Here is a 17,351-nt window from a genome sequence, read left to right as displayed (position 1 = left end):
TTGCAGCTGCCAAAAGCAAAGGTGCAACTCCTGTGCTTGGAGAAAGAAAGAACACACCCAAAGCAGCCAGGAGGGCTGAACGAGGAAGAGAAGGCATTACCTGGGTGAGGTGCGGGTTGGGGTTGAAGCCACACTGGTTGCAGACCTTGCTGTGACACTGGGTGCAGGCATTGAAGTTAGGCTGGCCGGGGGAAGAGGTGAGCTCTGTCGTCTTGCAGATGGGGCAGAGGGTGCTGCTGGGGAGGGGGGCAATCTGCGGGACTGAGTAGGGAGAGGTAGGGGTGCTGCCCCGGTCCGGCGACACCGAGGGAGACCTCCCCGAGCCCTGGCTCCTGGCGTCCACCTGCAGCGTCCTCCGCGGCCCCTCTGCCGCCGGTCCGGGCTGGCCCCGGCCCCTCATCTCCCGGGGGCTCTGGGAGCTGGGTGCAGTCTGTGCGAGGGAAGGGGATGCTGACCGCTGGCCCGCAGCCTGGTCCAGCTGCTCTGGTCTCCTCAGCGTGCTGAAACACCATCAAAACACACATAATAAGCCCAGGTTTCAAACGTTTGTATGCCAGTCAATGTAGACAAGTGCTACAGCACCCTCTCCCCCTCAAAATCCCAGCTCAGCCAAGAAGGCACAGCAAAACCCCACTGCAAACCAGGGAAATTGCTCACATCAGCAGAAGGATACACTTTACCTTATGAAACAAGGCGCAATTTCAGCTTTCTCTTATATAACCCAGCGGCAGAGATGTAATTGAATTATTCGGTGTATTCTGAGTTGAACTTTAGTCAGAAAGTTGCACATAAAAATGTGTGTGAGAAGTTTGGGAAGCTCAGCCTCCTGCCAGCCAGGGCTCCCAGCACTTCACCACCACAAACTCACTAAAAGAGGCAGCCGTGACTCTGCTTTGCAGCCTGGGGGGCCCTTTCTGCAGGGACACGGCCAACTCGTGCTAAACCAGCTTCTCACAGCCTACTTTCATGCATGGCTGTAAAACCAGAAGCCTCCAAGGAACTCTCTTTATTAAAGGAAAACCCCCCCAGAAGCCCAATGGAGGCAGGAGAACTACTTGTACTTCCTCAGCTGTCAGGCTGAGCCATGCAAGTCACAGGTGAAAGCAGTTTCTCTGTTTGTTTCCCAGGGGCCACAGCAGTGGGAAATCAAGAGAGAGCACATTGGCTCTACTTTAGTAATCATTACTGAATTAGCAGACACAGACAACAGGGACTTTGTGGGCTGGCTGCCCCCAGCTGAACCCTCTTCTGGGTGATGTGGGTCTTGGCTGGGCAAAAAAACCAGCTGGGATTACTCTGGTCACCAGGAGAGGGTGATGAAACCTCCCTGAGAAACCAAAGCGACTTACAAGGAGCAACCCTGAGGTCAGCATCGAAGCCACTGCTGGTTCAGCAGCAGTCCCACAGTCCCATAGCCTGTAGTGTAGGATGCTCAGCACCCCACAGTGCTGAGGGATGCTCCTGGCCACCCCAGGGAGCTCTGGAGCAGCTCCAGCTGCAAGAGCTTTGAGCTGTTGTGCTGCAGAGCACAGCATGACAGCCTGCACACCCTCCTCCCATGTGGTTTCAGGGTAGGCACCCTGTAATGTGCTGCTGACTGATCACAAGTGCACGAGAATGAATCTGTGATGGAAGATACTTATCTAATTACTGAATAATTTGGTCCATGTGCTTATCAGTAATGCCTACAAATATTTCTCGAAAAAGCAGAAGCCCTAATGCCCTCACTACCTGTGATCTACAGCTGTTTAAGGAAAAGTATTACTCAGAACCTCAAATGTAATACATTGTTGATTTACCCAAGCAGGGTCTGACCTTATAAAGGTTTAAAAAGGGAACTTAAATGCATAAAACTAATGAAATTCAAAGTGCATGTTGCCACAGTAATAGGAAGTCAGATGAAAATAAATAGTAAAATAGCACTTTGGGAATACTTTCCAGCTGCAGGTTGAAACCCACTTCTCTGAAGAAAGAATCACACAATAATAATAAAGCAAAGCAATAAGGGAGGGAGCGATCTGCTCTAGACTGAAGAAAAAACTGCTCCTGGCCCTGCAGCAGGCACCTGCCATGGATGTTGTTGGCATGTGTTGCTCCTCCATTGTGAGTTCTGACACCCTTGAGTCCAGATTTGGGGTTTGCCTCCTGATGTCGAAGGCTGCAGAGCTGCTGCCCCATAAAACACAAGGCATCTGTAGCAGATGGAGATTGGAGAGCTCAGCCCCAGACACCAGGAGGAAGTACTGTCAGAAAGCAAAATGCATCTTCTCTCCCTAAATTCAATATTCGTATAAAACCCCCAGCATTTATGTATTAGACACACAGTATCCTAATGGTGTATTAAACAACTCTGAAACAGCATTACTTGAAAAACCTCATGTATATATGGTCAAATAAATAATTGTTTGCAACAGGAGAATGGTTATTCTGCCCAGAAAAGCTGTGGCTAACCCATCCCTGGAAGTGTTCAAGGCCTGGTTGGATGGGGCTTGGAGCAACCTGGTCTAGTGGCAGGTGTCCCTGCCCATGGCAGGGGGTGGAATGAGGTCTGTAAGCTCCCTCCCATCCCAAACCATTCTGTGATTCTATTTCACTGCAGATTTCAAAATTCAGGGCTTTTTCCCCATTTGACACGAAAAGATATTTTTCACCAAGTAGGAATTCTGACTCCATCAAGGAGCTGTCAGCACACAGACAGGTTCACTACATTTCCTACCCAAACCAGTGTGGCCTTCTTGGAAATGCAAAAGCCCATGAGGAACAATACACCAGCTGCTGTTATTTTGCCCTGAGCATCATTCCTGGCACATAAGACAGAGGAGGGTGGTTGGATGTTCACTGTCTGGCAGGTCAGTGCTGCTCCAGAGATGCTTTCCCAGCCTGGGCTCAAGCTCCCTCCCAGCTCCCTGCACTTTTCCGGGTGCTAAGTAATGCCGGGCACCACCTCCGTCCCATTCCCAGCAGCAGTTTCACTCCATGCACTTCTACCAACACTGCATTTATTTATTTTATAATTATCCAGGATGCCTCAGCCCCCCTGTGACACAGGCTGGGCTGTCTCTCACTTACACCAGTTGAACATACCCGTGAAATTTTAAGACCAGAAGAAATCATCTGGTCTGTCAAATGCAGTAACTCAATCCAGGAGAGATGCCTCAGGAAAGAACATGAGAATAGTCATATGGAATCAAACACAGGCCCACGCTCACTGCATCTTCTGCGAGGATGCTCCAATATTTGTATGACTTGTACCCATCTATGAATCCTTTTTTTTGCTGTTACAAAAGCCCAAACTGCAGCTCAGCCCTTTTTTTTTTTAACAGACTTTATTACTGATAGTTAACTAGCACTGGGCTGCTAACCAGTTCCAAAGGAATTCCCCCCAATTCCACTAGAGTGTTTATTAATAATCAAATCGAAATGCCTTAATAAGGCAGGATTTCCCCCGTTTGATGGGGGAGGTATTGATTTTGCACTGCCCTAATTGCTGAATTAGAAATATTGGGCAATACAAAGATCTCTGCAGGGTCCAAACTCAGCAGCGCTCTCCGTTACCAACAGAGTTATAATTTTGTACAACTAAAGAATATCAAGAGTTTGACTGAGTGTATTAACAACTATACTGTTGAGCTTTTCATTTATGACATTCTGTCTATGAATGCTCTTTATCACAAGAAGGGCAGGCAGGCAGCTCTACTCACCTGCCCATAATCACTGGGAGGGTGGGCAGCTGGGAAGATGCTGTTTTCTTCCTTCTTAAATTGTTTTTAAATTGAAAAAGAGTGTTTTTCTTCTTGCTTTCTAAAACTCCCTCCATTTTCCAGCACAAAGCTAAGTAAGCACCCACAAATATTAACTCTCAGCTCCATGAAAGAGAGGAGGCAAAGCTGCAAGGTTGCTGCCACAGAGCCCAGAGCTAAAAATCACCCTGGGACATTAATCCATACCCAGCTCTGCCTCTCCATCAGATACTTCTCCTGATTAAAAAGGCCCAGAACTTCCCTTGTTCCACTTGGGAACAGACATGGATATGAAACCAGCCTTTCTATTTAGGGCTGATGCAATGCCCTGGGAGGAGATGGATAAGTACTGGGAGGGAAGAGCTGCCCAAGATGATCAGAAGCATGAACAGCACAAGGAAAACCAAGGGTCAAAGCCATTCACCACAAAACCAAGCTCAGCAGTGTAAGATGTCATGAGCACCTCTGATTCTTAATGCTTGATTTTTCCCTAATGTAAAAATTATGTTTTTCCATTAAAATTACAAAAATTGGGAAGGCTTTAAAAACAAAGTCCTACTTACAGCCAAAACAATTGTTAGACTGTTTGCTGGTTAATATTTAATTTCAGAAAAACATGATTTGTGCTAAGCCAGACTTTTGATGCCACAGCAGCACCAGGGAGAAGATGTCAGCAGCATCAGTGAAGATAAAAGCAATGCAATGACATAACACTGGTTTACAATTCTGTGCCAGTAAATTGGTACAGCTTTCTTATTTGGGAATTCCCAGGTAAAGTCAGAGTCTGTGGGAGGGAATTGCTCTAATTTAACTCAAGTAAGTTCATCAGTGCCACTAAATTTTACAGGCAAGACTCAGGCTTGGAGCCAGCATCCCAAGAGATGTCAACGGACCCTTTTTCACATGAGGTGCTAACTTGGGAGCAATAACCATCGCAAGGTAAATGCCAACACCATTAATGTCTCTGCCATAAAATCAAGCAATAACGATATTACACAAAATCTACACGCACAGCTGGTAAATCAAGTCATGTTAACTTGTGTGGAAAAGTTCAAGACACAGCATTGGTTTTCTCCAATTGGAAAAGAACAATCTTTTCTCTTTATTGGTTTTTGTCTAATTTTACATCACCTCCTCGAGCACACTGGCCACATCCATCTGCTCAGCTGCCACCAAACTCTGGCAGTGATCACATCCACAGGAGCTTGGCATTTGTGGTCCGAGTAAATCCTCCAGGAACTGCAGCCCTTCTATGCAACTGAGAAACATGGACTGCATCCCTTCCTCTGCCTGGTGCTGAGGGAAATGGGTCCTTGTTCGCTGGGCAACTGATCTAATTACTGCATTGTAGCAGATAAAAACCACAAAAATAAGTGGCAGTGTCATCGTCCTTTTACAAGCTGCACGCCCTGCTCAGGCTTTCCAAAGAGGAGCAGAGCTTGTCCATGGAAGGGAGCTCCCAGCTTCAAATCCAGATCAAAAATCAGCAAAATGAGGACAAGCAAGTAGTTTCTGTTAGTAGGGGAAAAAAGAGGGAAAACTGGGTAGAAAAAGAGGGAAAATGATTGTTTATCTGCAGTAAAACCAAGGGGATGAGCAACAAACAACTCAAGATAAAGCATGAAAAGAGATGTGAAGAGGCTCACACCCAAAAGAGGGAGGCTGGGCTGAACAACAAGAATTAGAGCTGCTCAGCTACGAGCAGAGATTTGACCTAGTTGGTTTGACTGAAACCCGATGTGAACATCCACATGACTGATTTTAAGAATCACTGAGTACAACCCGTTTAGAAAAAAAACAGGTAGCTAAACAAACAGGCAGTTGTACTCTAGGTCAAAATGGCACTGGGTTTGACTTGGAAAGACATCACTCTGAATGGTTATGGGTTGGCAAAGGAACAGCATGGGATAATATCAAATGTTAGCTGGTATATACTGCCTGTCAGCAAGTCTGACTAGAAAATAGGACAATCCTTTTAATAAATAAACAGAAAAAGAAGTGTCTGATATGGAGGGCCTTTGGTTTCAGCTCCGTGCACTGAAAATCTCACACTAGCGATGCTCATATATACCCAGAGCTTGGGTGTTTTATCGGGGGCAGCTTTGTAGCTCTGAAAGTCCTACATACAACATAGGGAATCCTGTATCAGGCTCTGCTTTGACAAAAAAAAACCCCCAGCAGTTACAGAATTAAAAACCAGCACCTGCTTAAATCCAAGTGCCCCTAAATTAATTATACTGATGTCCATGCAGGAAGAGGATCATGCTGGAAATGTGTGTACTGGATGGTTTAAAAACAACGAATGCCACACAGCTGAAATCAAAACAGAAAATACGAAATGGTGACTAGAAACTGTCAGGGAGTATTTTATTAGATGGCAACACAAGCACTCTTGTGAAAGGCCACAGTGTTTAATGACTTGCTTTTGTGAGCAGTGGAAAAACCCTGTTCTCCTGCAGCTTTGTGCTCCAGGGTTGCCTTATCCCTGTCAAATAAGATGCAGCTTCTGTCAGGCATTTTCCGTGTGACTGAGGCATCCCTAATGCGCATCTCCTCATGCTGACAGTGTACTTGAGCTCCTGCTCCAGGCTTCCACCCAATCTGGGTAATCATCCAGGTCCTTAACCTCCACCCTCATACCTGTTCTTATAAATACAGAGAAATGTGATAATCTTGAGTCCTCTGCCTCGCTGTTACACCCTGCTGGGGCTGGGCTTCAAGGAGGGGCTGCTAGGTAGGCGGTGGCACAAGCCACTGGCAACCAACACACCAGACTAACAACCTTCCCCAGGGGGACAGTGCTGCCATGGGGTGAGCAGTGCTGCATGCAGTGCGCCAGCTTCCTCCTGTGGCCCTGGTTCTGCAGGAGGTAACACACCTAGAGCTGCTGCTGGCTTTTCCCTTCATTTAAAATGCCATCCATGGAAAGGTAACAAGAACCAGGAGATTTCCAGTTTACACAGTTACCACAAACCAGTTATTCTCTGACTTAGCACCATGTCTAGTTCAACCAAGAATCAGCAACAGGAGAACACATCAATGTCACTCTCGCTGCCGCTCTGTCAGGCATGGCTGTTGAGAGGCATCTGCCACCTTATTAGCTGAATCCTCCATACCAGAAGAGGGGTTTATGACTGATTTAAGCTCTAAATAAGCATTTACTTGCTTATTTTCATTCCTGCACAATTGCCTTTTTGTAAAGGTTTGTGAATCATTATCATTTGCAGTTGGACTAGATGATCGTTGAAGGCCTTTCCAACTAGAAATATTTCATTTTCTCCCCTATTTTATTCTATTCTGTTCTTTGCCATTCTAATTTTGCTATGTGGCAAGTAAATACTTAATTTGCACCTTACTTGGCCCTGGTTGAGCCAAGAGCAATTTCCTTTAGAGCCCTTTGCAATATAAAACCAGAGCAGTGGCTGTTCCTACCCACCAGCCCAACATCCCCAGACCTCTCCAAAGAACCCCAAGGTCAGATGTCTATTAGACACCCTATACAGACCATAATGAACATCTGCCATTAAATGCAAGACAACTGATCCCTACAGAGTCCAGAGCAGCCTCTGTGAACCACCAGACCTGAACTGGAGTCAGGGCAGAGTTTTGCATCTCTCACATGAGCTCTCACAAGCCAGAAGGTCACTGAGTGACCTGCAGACCACCACATGCTGCTCTGGGGAGCTGCTCTTTCAGCTGCTGATGCCTGAAACATGTGGCCACCGCTGTCAGGATCTTGGCCAAGCCCTTCAGAGCCAAAGGCCAACTGGCCCTCGGCAGGTAATGATCTCAGTCCCATACATATCAAAGAGATCACTTCTCAGATACCTTTACAGGAGCAGGCACTATAAAGGTCCAAAGGTCTGAACAGGGTCTTGTTTTTAAATGATATAATTGTTGCTGAGAACATTAATGATCTTGAACTTCAAAGCATTAAAATCTCGCAGGGATAAGTGCAGTGTCCAATATTCATTCTGCTTCAGCGACAGGGAAAATCTGTTTCCTCTGTGATAGCTGAAAACTACATGTAAATCTTCCAGAGACAGAGTAGAGGCCACCGCTTGATCACAATGCCATCAGCTGCATGGCGTGAGAGGAGCCATACAGCTCAATGATGAGAGCCTGGAGAGTGCAGGTGCAGAGCCAGGGCTCCACCATACCTGGGATGAACATGGAGATCCTAGAAAGGCTATAGGGTATCTAATCCCTCTCTGCCTCTCTCTGGGCACTTAGGAGGTATCTGGAAGATCCACAACAAGGAGGAACGTTACCTCATCCTGTGAATGGGTGCAATTGGAAGGTCAGCTTTGGACCTTTGGTGCAGTTGGAAGATCAGCTTTGGACCTTCAGTGCAGGTGAAGCCTTGGAGTCTTTGGGGAGCCCTGGAGGGACAGGAGGCATCAGTCAACCCAGATGCTGGACCTGAGGACACTGCTGAAGGGGAGGATGCTCAGCAGGTCTGGGCTCATTAAGTGCCCCTCGTTAAGCATTAATTCAGGTGATGCTGAGGGTGGCCATGCTGCAGGCTGGACAGGAAAGCGAGCTGCTGCCTGCAGAGCTCCTCTCCTCTCTACTGCAGTATTTGGAAGGTCTGCAATGAATGATGAAGAGCTGTGCCACAGAGTTATGGCCCTGCGACCAATACCAAGGAGCACGTAGGGAAATAGCAGCTAAAATGGGGATAAACGTCCCCAGGAGCCACGGAGAGGTGTGGGCTGGAGCCGTCTCTTCAATCTGATTTCCACTCAGCTACTCGATGTGTCGCCTCCATATCCTTCCCTGGTACAACTGATTGCTATGAGCAAGTCATTTATGTGTGTTAAAATTACATAAAAGAGCCATGACAATCTTGAAAATACTGTGGGCAGCAGAAAGGACAAGGATGCTGGGGAGAGTACGGCAGGCAAGGAGCAGCCGCTCCCCTCAGCCTCCATCCACTCACATCTTACATCTGAGCTCCAGCAACTAAAGGGTAGAAGAGCTGATTGCTGCAGTCACGCCTAACTGAAGGCCTTTGTCCCAGGAAAGCCAACACCATGAATTACTGCTCTGTATTTACAAAATGCCAGCAAAGCCGAAAGATAAACCACGGCATGAAGCTAAGGAATTTTTACGGCACACGGCTGGTGAAAGCTTATCTTGTAAATCTATGATTATAACCCACGCCCGCCCTCCTTGAGAGCCTCTCTGATTTTAATTAGCAGCGACACAATTTTTTGTTTAGGTCGTTAACTATTCCCTAAAGCAATGCAGAATGAAACTACCTGCTCTGGACTTAATCCTGAAACAGGAACGGCGCCTGCTCTGAGGAGCCAAACCTGACACACACACTTTCAGTAACAGTGACTGTAATAGACTCGGCTTCAATCTATTTGCAGGACTGGAAAAAACAACACAAATTCACATGATTACTATAATTTTCAGATACAACTGGGGGAAAAAAAAGAGAAAAAGTGAGAAGGTTTGTTGAAAGAAATTAAAAGCAGCAGGTGGAAGGGTAAGAAAGGGAAGTTTCTATGGCACCTGTTAGCAAAACATGCACTGCCAAGAAAAGGTTTAAGACATGGCCATAACACAGCAATATCATTAAACAACCAAGCTACAGGAGTAAAAGGCAATACTTAGTCTGAAAAGTCATCTCAAGTAGGATAGTTGTTAGGATAAAAATCTAGAAAGAAAGGGGGGGAAAAAAAGAAGTAATAAAAGATGAAGAAATAAGGGGAATCCTTCTTATGGGTTAATAACTGATCAGGATTTAGGACACCAAGGATAGAGGCAGATGGTCAGGTTTTCTCAAGTAGAGGTGCAGGATCTTGCCATGGGATAAATGGGATATTCATAAATGGCTTGGGAAGGAGGGGGGATAAAGAAAGGACAAGTTTGCTGAGCCATACGAATTTATTCAGAGTATTTAAAGCTAAAGCTGAATGCAAAGAGCTGTAGAAGGCTCTCCTGAACTGGATGTCTCGAAACACCACGGTAGGTGAATTCCAAGGTCAAGAAATGCAGAGTAAGGCACAGAGAACAACCATAGCCACACATAGTGATGGGCTCTAAATGAGACACTGATGCTCTGCAAAGAGTTCTGCAAGCCACATTGGACCATTCTCAGAAAACATCAATTTAATGCTCATCAACAAATATAGAACAATCCACCCCAAAAAATACACAATTAAGTTATTTTGGGAAAAATGCATTTTGGAAAGCAATTCAAAGAGAAGAGCAGAGGCAGCCCGTTCCCTTGACTTGCTTCTGGCTTCCTTCCCCACAGAGTGGCACCAAGGTCTGGTTTTGCAATTCTCCCTTTTGCATTCAGGCTTGACTCTGTGCAGGAGCTGGAGGGATTCCTGCAGGTGCTGGCTGGCTGCAGGAAACTAATCCAACATGAGCACCATTTGTCATAGGTGGATAAAAAAGGGGTCAATCCAGGGGTCTAGCTCCACCAGGTCAACATCCCTGGTCACATCCACACCACCCAAGGGTCCCCACACTTCTATGAAACCTCCAGCCACAAGAAGTTGGTATTCAACCATTAAGAAACAGGGGAGACTGCAGGGCCCTTTTTTTGGATGAGTTCCACCCATGCTCCAAAATTAAAAGCTGATGCAAAATATGTATCATTATCCATCTCCATGACAGCTTGAGTCAACCAAACTCGGCCCAGAACAAAGAACAACAACACTCATTCCAGGCATAAAAAAATAGGAAGATCCATCAGAAAGAGAAGTGCTGTTAAAAAAGAGGCAGTAATGACAGACCAGAAAGAAACTAGTTTGTATTTTTAGAAAAATGAAAGAAAAACAGAGTTAAAAAGCAATTTCCAGGAGAGGAAATCAGAGTGCCATACTGCAGAGAGACAGGCAGCTCCTGGTGACTGCCCAGCAACCAAAAAATCCTGACTTTGCACCCTCATTTGTCTGAGCCTGAGCAAATAAAACGTGAGACCTATTTTTTGTGTGTGTCTGTGAAAAACCATTGCATTTTTATCCATCCTGCAGTTCGTGTCTTTGCACCTCTACACATTTTGACTATCTCATAATCGTCCCTTTAAATCTTCCCCAGGCCACTCAGGTCATTAATTCTACGTTTTTGTTGTTGCCTCAGGTTACTACAAGAGCAGATATCCGAGGTGTGGAAGAGCAATCAAGAGAAGATCACTGGGGCAGGGACTGAGGGAACAGCCTGATCCCCCATGATGAGCTCCAAACACAGCGCATGTAGAGGGATACGTGGAAAAACGGATGAGCCCACACTTTCCTGTGAGGAGGAGAAACCCGTGTCCAACATGGCCAGATGCCTTTTAACAAAAACTTCATGTCAGGTTGTGTTTCTCAGAAACACTTCTCAGCTGTAGAGGTTTCTCCCTCCCTGACATTCCCCACACCAGCCCAAGGGTCCAATAATGTCTGTTATTGGCGATAAGACAGTGGTTGCAAGTGCCTGATGGGACACTGCTCTGGGGTTGGCACTGGATGGGGTCAGTATCAGTGTCTGTGTGTCTTAGATTTGCACTTTCTTGTTTTCAGAGATTTGAATTGGAATGGCAAACCAAACTCAGAATTACATTTTTATGTGTAAAACTCATTATTCACAACAGAAAAGGTAAAGCAAACCTAAGGAACAATACATTACCAATACTGTCAGAGGCACCATCAACTTCAATATCTCAAGCTGTTTAGTTTAAATGTACTTTTGAAATACGAGAGCCTGAAATTCCCCTGCCAAATTCTTTATAGGATCAAAGGAAAACACTTCTCCAGCGTCTGCAACTCTTTGAGGTGCCTTGTCCCTGCCTGCATTTCCCTGCTGCATGTACCTCAGCCCAGAACACTTGTCCCCAAAAAGATGGAGGCATCTGCATATTTGATGTATCTGTCCTTACAGAACCCTCAGAAGGCTTAGCTTGGCAGAAATGGCAGCAGGTAAAATTTAAGGCTGAGAAGTTTAGTTGGTAAGTGAAGCAGATTTTAGATGTGTTGAGAAACAGAAGGCACTTTATTCCTGCCCAGAAGAGCTGGTTGGTTTTTGTTTGCATATTTCAAAGAAAAATAAAGGTGTGATAATTTGTCAGCTCAGAGTGTTTGGGCCTATATTTTCACTTAATAATAAATCAAAATGAAATTGGCAATCGTGGATATGGGTTGGATGAAACTGAGTTGTACGGCCAAGAGGAATCCTATCCTAATCCATTAACCAGTGCTTAACATCCATTAACAATGCAGGAGGAGGAGAGACTGGAAGATGAGGAAGGCAGATAAAATAAAGCAGAAAAGGAATGCCTAAGGAGACATTTCTTCAGTTTCCTCCCAGAGGGATGTTTCTGGACGCCTTATTTTTGCCAGGTTGAGGTAATCACTGGCATATAATGTAGTGATAGGGATCATCTTTTCCACTCCAACAGGAACTGATCTGTCATAACTGCAGCATATAACCAGTCAAAACCTCATCTAATACAGTGGTAAATGGGCTCTGAAAATCACCACCATCACAAAAGGTTCTATATAATACACTCTGTATAAATGGAAACAACCTGTTTTCCTGGTGTGCTCCCCAGCTACAGGGTTCCCAAGCAAAACATTCACAACTTAGAGACAAGTGGGAAAAGGACGAGGCTTGGATATTTTCACTCCTTGGGACTACAGATCTGCCCTGAATACAAAGGATGGACTAATTTATAGGGATGAGAGCAGCACCCAGCATCACCTCCTCACGTACGCCAGCATCAGGAGTATTTACGGAAAGCTGCCACTGCCGCCTGGCCCCGACACAACGTGCTCCAGCACTATCTGCTCCAGACATCTCACAAGTTCATATTAGAACTGGTGCAGCCCACAGATGTGTTTGAGACTGACAGCAGTTCCCTCACCCTCCCAAGAGCCATTCCCAGCAGAGAAGAGCAGAGAAGATCCAAAAGGGCAGCATTCCAAAGGGCTGCCACCAACGCCCACCCAGAGCGTTGAGAAATCCTGCGATGAGTGGGGAAGAGAAACCCAAATTATGGTGGCTTACCATTGGTGGGCAGGAGACAACAAAGCTGATGATGCATCTGAGAGGAAATACGGGAAAAATCTGCACACTTGAAGGACAACACGGGGTTCTTTGTGTCCTACTGCTGGTCCTACAATGACTATGTTAATGGGTCTCAAACCTGGAACCCCACGAGTCTCAGACTGGAAATCAAAAACACAACAGAAGTTCACAGAATCATGGAATGATTTGGGTTAGAAGGGACCTTAATGACCATTTCATTCCAACCCCCCTGCCATGGGCAAGGACACCTGCCACTAGACCAGGTTGCTCCAAGCCCCATCCAGCGTGGCCCTGAACACTTCCAGGGATGGGGCAGCCACAGCTTCTCTGGCAAGTTACCGCAGATGAACTACTGAAGTAGCCTACAGCAAAATTAAAATGGAAAAAATTACATTTACTCCTTCCTGTCAACTCGGAGGTTGTTGCTGAGCACGATGAGAACAGTTCAGGCTGTGACCACCTCGGGTGTTTAAGCCAAGCAGACCAAACCCAGCCTACCAAGGCAACAGGCACTGGCACTACAGTGCCCAGCTGCAGTACAGCCCTACCTGCAAAGGCTGCAAACCAGCAGTGTTAACTCTGCCAGTTAACTGGGAGGTTAGTGTTTAAAAAAAAAAAAAAAAAAGAGAGAAAAAACCCAACCAAACAACAGTTTGTCTCCCTAAGAAGATTAATAGGTGCATTTAAAGAAATCAGGCTGTAGGCTTAATGAGAGAGAGGCAGCAAAATCCTAAATGTGAGACCTCCTACAGTTTTTCAGTCCAGCTGTACAACCAAATAATAGTTTATGTAACTAGGATTGAAACAAAATAAATTAAAAGTAATTTTATGTTTCATCAAAAGAAAAAGTACAGTTCGGAGTCAACGTGGAAAAAGATCTAGTTCAGCCCTGCATTCTCCCCAGCCTTTCATAAGCTTTGTATTATCAGCTGATTTGGGTTTTTTTTACAAGAGAAAGGCAAATTACCAAGTCCCTTAAGAACTTATTATACATTTCCAATTTTCAACTATTCCTATTTTATAACGCATAAATTCACATATCTATAAGTGAAATGTTTTCTTTAGAAGATGAAAGAAAAAAAAAAAAACATGCTGTTTTTCCTAGGCTGCAATCTGTTTTTTGGTTAAATAATAAAAAAAAAAAGGGTGGTTAACAGCTACAACATGTCAATCTTTGAAAGTAATTCCTACGCACAACTTCATCCTTTTGCAGACATTAAATATGGCAAAATCTTTTCATACTCCTCTTGTCTAGACTGTTGAAGGAAGGGAACGAGCTACCAACAGACTCTTTCTTCTACTGGGAAGCCCATGGCAAACCCATTTGTGTCTCAGGTGGGGTGTTGAGAGGGCCAAGCCCCTCTGGATTCATTTAACAGCTGAAGAAGACACGTCTCACATTGACTTCATACCCACATACAACTTCCAAGGATGGAGTACCCCAAGAAGAAGCATCCTGAGACCATGCCAGAAGAGGTTGCATACTCCAAGCATCTCCTAACAGAGCTAAAAATCCATAAATAAAGATAAATTTCAAAACAAATCTCCCTATTCACGATGCTACAACCCTCAGGACTGGTCCTGCAAAGGGATGTTCACTGGAACCAGGCTCTGAGCCTCTCAGCAGTTGGAGAAGCACGTGAGCCCCCAAGGCCAGGAAAGACTCAAGACAGGCTAGAAAGCAATAGTCCACTGCTATGCAAGGAAACAGAGAAAAAACGTTCAGGGGCTGCTCTCAGCTATTGACATCTGGCCTCTGCAAGTGTCTCTGCCCTGTATGGCTTCCAGCACTCTGGGCTGGATGGAGGAGGGTCTGCCAGCCTCAGACACCCCGTCTGAAACACGGGATTTTGTAACAACTGCACCAAATGACATTTTGATTCATGGTGATTTTTCTTCTAGGCCCTTCAGAGGAGCTGTCAAATCCTCATCTGAAAGCTATTCAGCGTGGAAAACTGCTTTGTCATGTCTGAGAGCCTGTGGTCCCTGTCAGGTCCAGGAACCAAGTGAAGAACGGTTAGTCACACATGCCCAAAAACCCTCAAAATTCAGCAATGAATTCAAGCAGCACGGATGCATTTTCTATGCAGCATCTGCTTGCTTTAAGTTTAGTTATAGGTATCAGAAAAGGAAGAAACCCTCCAAGAGGACAGGAGATGCTCTTCTCATGAGGACCTACACATGACCAGAGAAGAGGTCCAGGTGGCTCTAAGGTCTCCCTGGAACCTTTTCTTCTCCAGACTGAACCCCAGCTCTCTCAGCCTGCCTCCATAAGAGAAGAGTGCCTCATTTAAGATCTTAGTCATTACCTCGTTAGTGGTAGCGTGATGGGGTCTCTAATGGTGTCTATCAGGTAATGGCCCAGAGGTTTCCCCCAGCCCTGTGCTTCCACCTTTTCCCAAGAGTACCTTGTACACCCCATCACAGTCACTTAGTTCTTGGACAACCATGCCCACCTCAGGGAGCACTAACAGTCTTCACATGGAGATGTTCATCTTGTTGCTCTAGGGAGAAGGTGTAAAGGCTTTTCATTCCTGTTCTAAGGACAGGAGAGAGGTCTGGGAACAGTCTGGGCAGGAGAGGGGTTTGTGTTGTAGCTCCTCTTAGAAGATGCCTAACGCACTCTACCGCATTAGACATATGCACATTTTTCTTCTATAGACAATGACCTAGAAACACAACTAAATCATTTTTGAAAAAAGAGAATGCACCAAGCTATTTAATCACATCTTCAGGGGGGAATGAAGCCAGTAAGAACAGCTAATCTGCTGCTCATCACAGGAACTATAGTTTTGGACTGAGGGAGACTTTGTATTTTCAGAGGCAAGGATTTTATTTAAACCTTCTGTGATCATATATCCCATTATAACCTCTGGTAAAATGCTTCTACACTTATTTATGCTCACTGTTAACATACACTTCATTAACATTTGGCTAGCATGGGCCTCTGAACTGCAGAGGTGTGCCTCTGCTAGCCATCATAACCATCTCTACCACCCAGTGCCAGCAGCCAGGCCAGAGGGCATGTTCCCTCCTCATCTCCAGCCAAACCATGGCACTTAAACAAATAATAAGAGAAAACAAAATAAAAATTGCATTCAGAGGTGCGTTCCTTGACTTGTCTATGGGGAGCTCAAGGTGGGCAGGGAGCTGCTGTCTCTTGCCCTTGCAACCCACTGTCCCCAGTCTGTTAACGGGGCTGAGGTCTCTCTCCAATGTCAAACACACACTAGGAAAGCTACAAGAGGCCACAAGTGAGCAAGACACCACCCATCAGTGTAGTTAAGTCATCTCTGGTATTAAACACAAGCAGAGCACCTCACGAACATGCCTTCCAGTAAAGCACAGGCCAGCGTTAATAGGGTCCAGCGATGCTGCTCGCTCTTGCAGGCTCCTAAGTAGCACGTTGCAGGCACTGGGTGCTCTCAGCAAGGAGCCAGTTCAGTGCATTCATAAAAACTTTCCAGCATCAGTGACATGAAAAGAGGTATGACGTGCTCAGCAATGACTGACAGGCTGCACAGCAGCACCTTGGGGTCACGCCGGAGCTTAGAACCGCCAGGCACGAAAAAAGACAAAAAAACTTGTTTGTAGGAATAGTCGTGCTCATAGACTGATACAAAAATAACAAATCTGTCATTCAAATAGACATCTGAAAACACAGTGATGGCTCAACAGCGACTATCTCAAATTCAAGAAGAAAATAACAGTTTACAATGTGTGGGACCAGGATGACCATCAGCACTTGCTGTCACTCATTAGCCAAAAAAAACCCCAAGGAACATCCTGGAGCAGCGGCACTCAACAGCGAAGTTGACAGGATAATCTTATTGCCACATTTAGTGAAAAACCAAACGCCTTCGCCATTAAATCATTTCACCCTACTGAGCTACCTGCTCTTGGGAAGCACTCTTTGCACCCTGACTGCCTGTCCCATCCTTCCCAAGGGGCACCTCATACGGTAGGAAATTACCCTGATATTGGAAAAGGATTGCTGGAAAAACACCCTCGGCCAGCCATCGTGCCAGCCCCAGCCGGGGAAGTGGTGAAGACGGCTGTGCAGAGAGGCTGTGTGGCAGGCAGGCTGTGGTGTTCTGCCAGTCCAGATGCACATCAAGTATTCCCCAAACTCATTTAAACTGCAGGAATATGCCACAGCACTGACTATCTGTTTGCACTGAATTGGAAACATGATGGGAAACATCAAATATGTGCTTGATTCACACAGCAGAGAAAAGAAACAGCTTTATTGCAGCATGCTGGAGAAGCAGAAGTGGAGAGGCAGAAGCCAGCCCAACATGAGCAACAATGTGGAGGAATCCACCAGCCCCAATGGATGTGATCACTTGAGCTGCAGCTCCACTGCTGAGCATCAGCAGAAGAATCAGGATGGTTTGGCTTGGAAGGGACCCTAAAGATCACCTAGTTCCAATCCCTGGCCATGGGCAGGAACACCTTCCGCGAGAAAGCTGACCATCAGCACTCAGATTTCCAGTGCAAAGGAAGCAGCCCTGCCATAGCTTCAAATTGTACCAGAAGCAGCCAAGGACTCCTCCAACTTTTCAACCAGCACAAGCCGAC

The 17,351-nt window shown here is 45.8% G+C and overlaps 1 protein-coding gene across 2 annotated transcripts in view; it reads right to left on the bottom strand.

Annotated features, from left to right (window-relative positions):
• BSN (bassoon presynaptic cytomatrix protein) overlaps window positions 1–17,351 on the bottom strand; it is an 89,500-nt gene that overhangs the window by 67,149 nt on the left and 5,000 nt on the right. For both annotated transcript variants that reach the window (XM_032120560.1, XM_032120561.1), the window contains exon 2: window positions 101–500. In XM_032120560.1, coding sequence (XP_031976451.1) covers window positions 101–500 — 400 coding nt within the window. The remainder of the gene's footprint in view (window positions 1–100; window positions 501–17,351) is intronic.

Source organism: Corvus moneduloides, chromosome 11 (assembly GCF_009650955.1).
Source record: "Corvus moneduloides isolate bCorMon1 chromosome 11, bCorMon1.pri, whole genome shotgun sequence".
Taxonomy (NCBI): Eukaryota; Metazoa; Chordata; class Aves; order Passeriformes; family Corvidae; genus Corvus; species Corvus moneduloides.
Note: the sequence above shows the minus strand (reverse complement) of the source record. Positions and strands in the feature narration are given on the sequence as shown.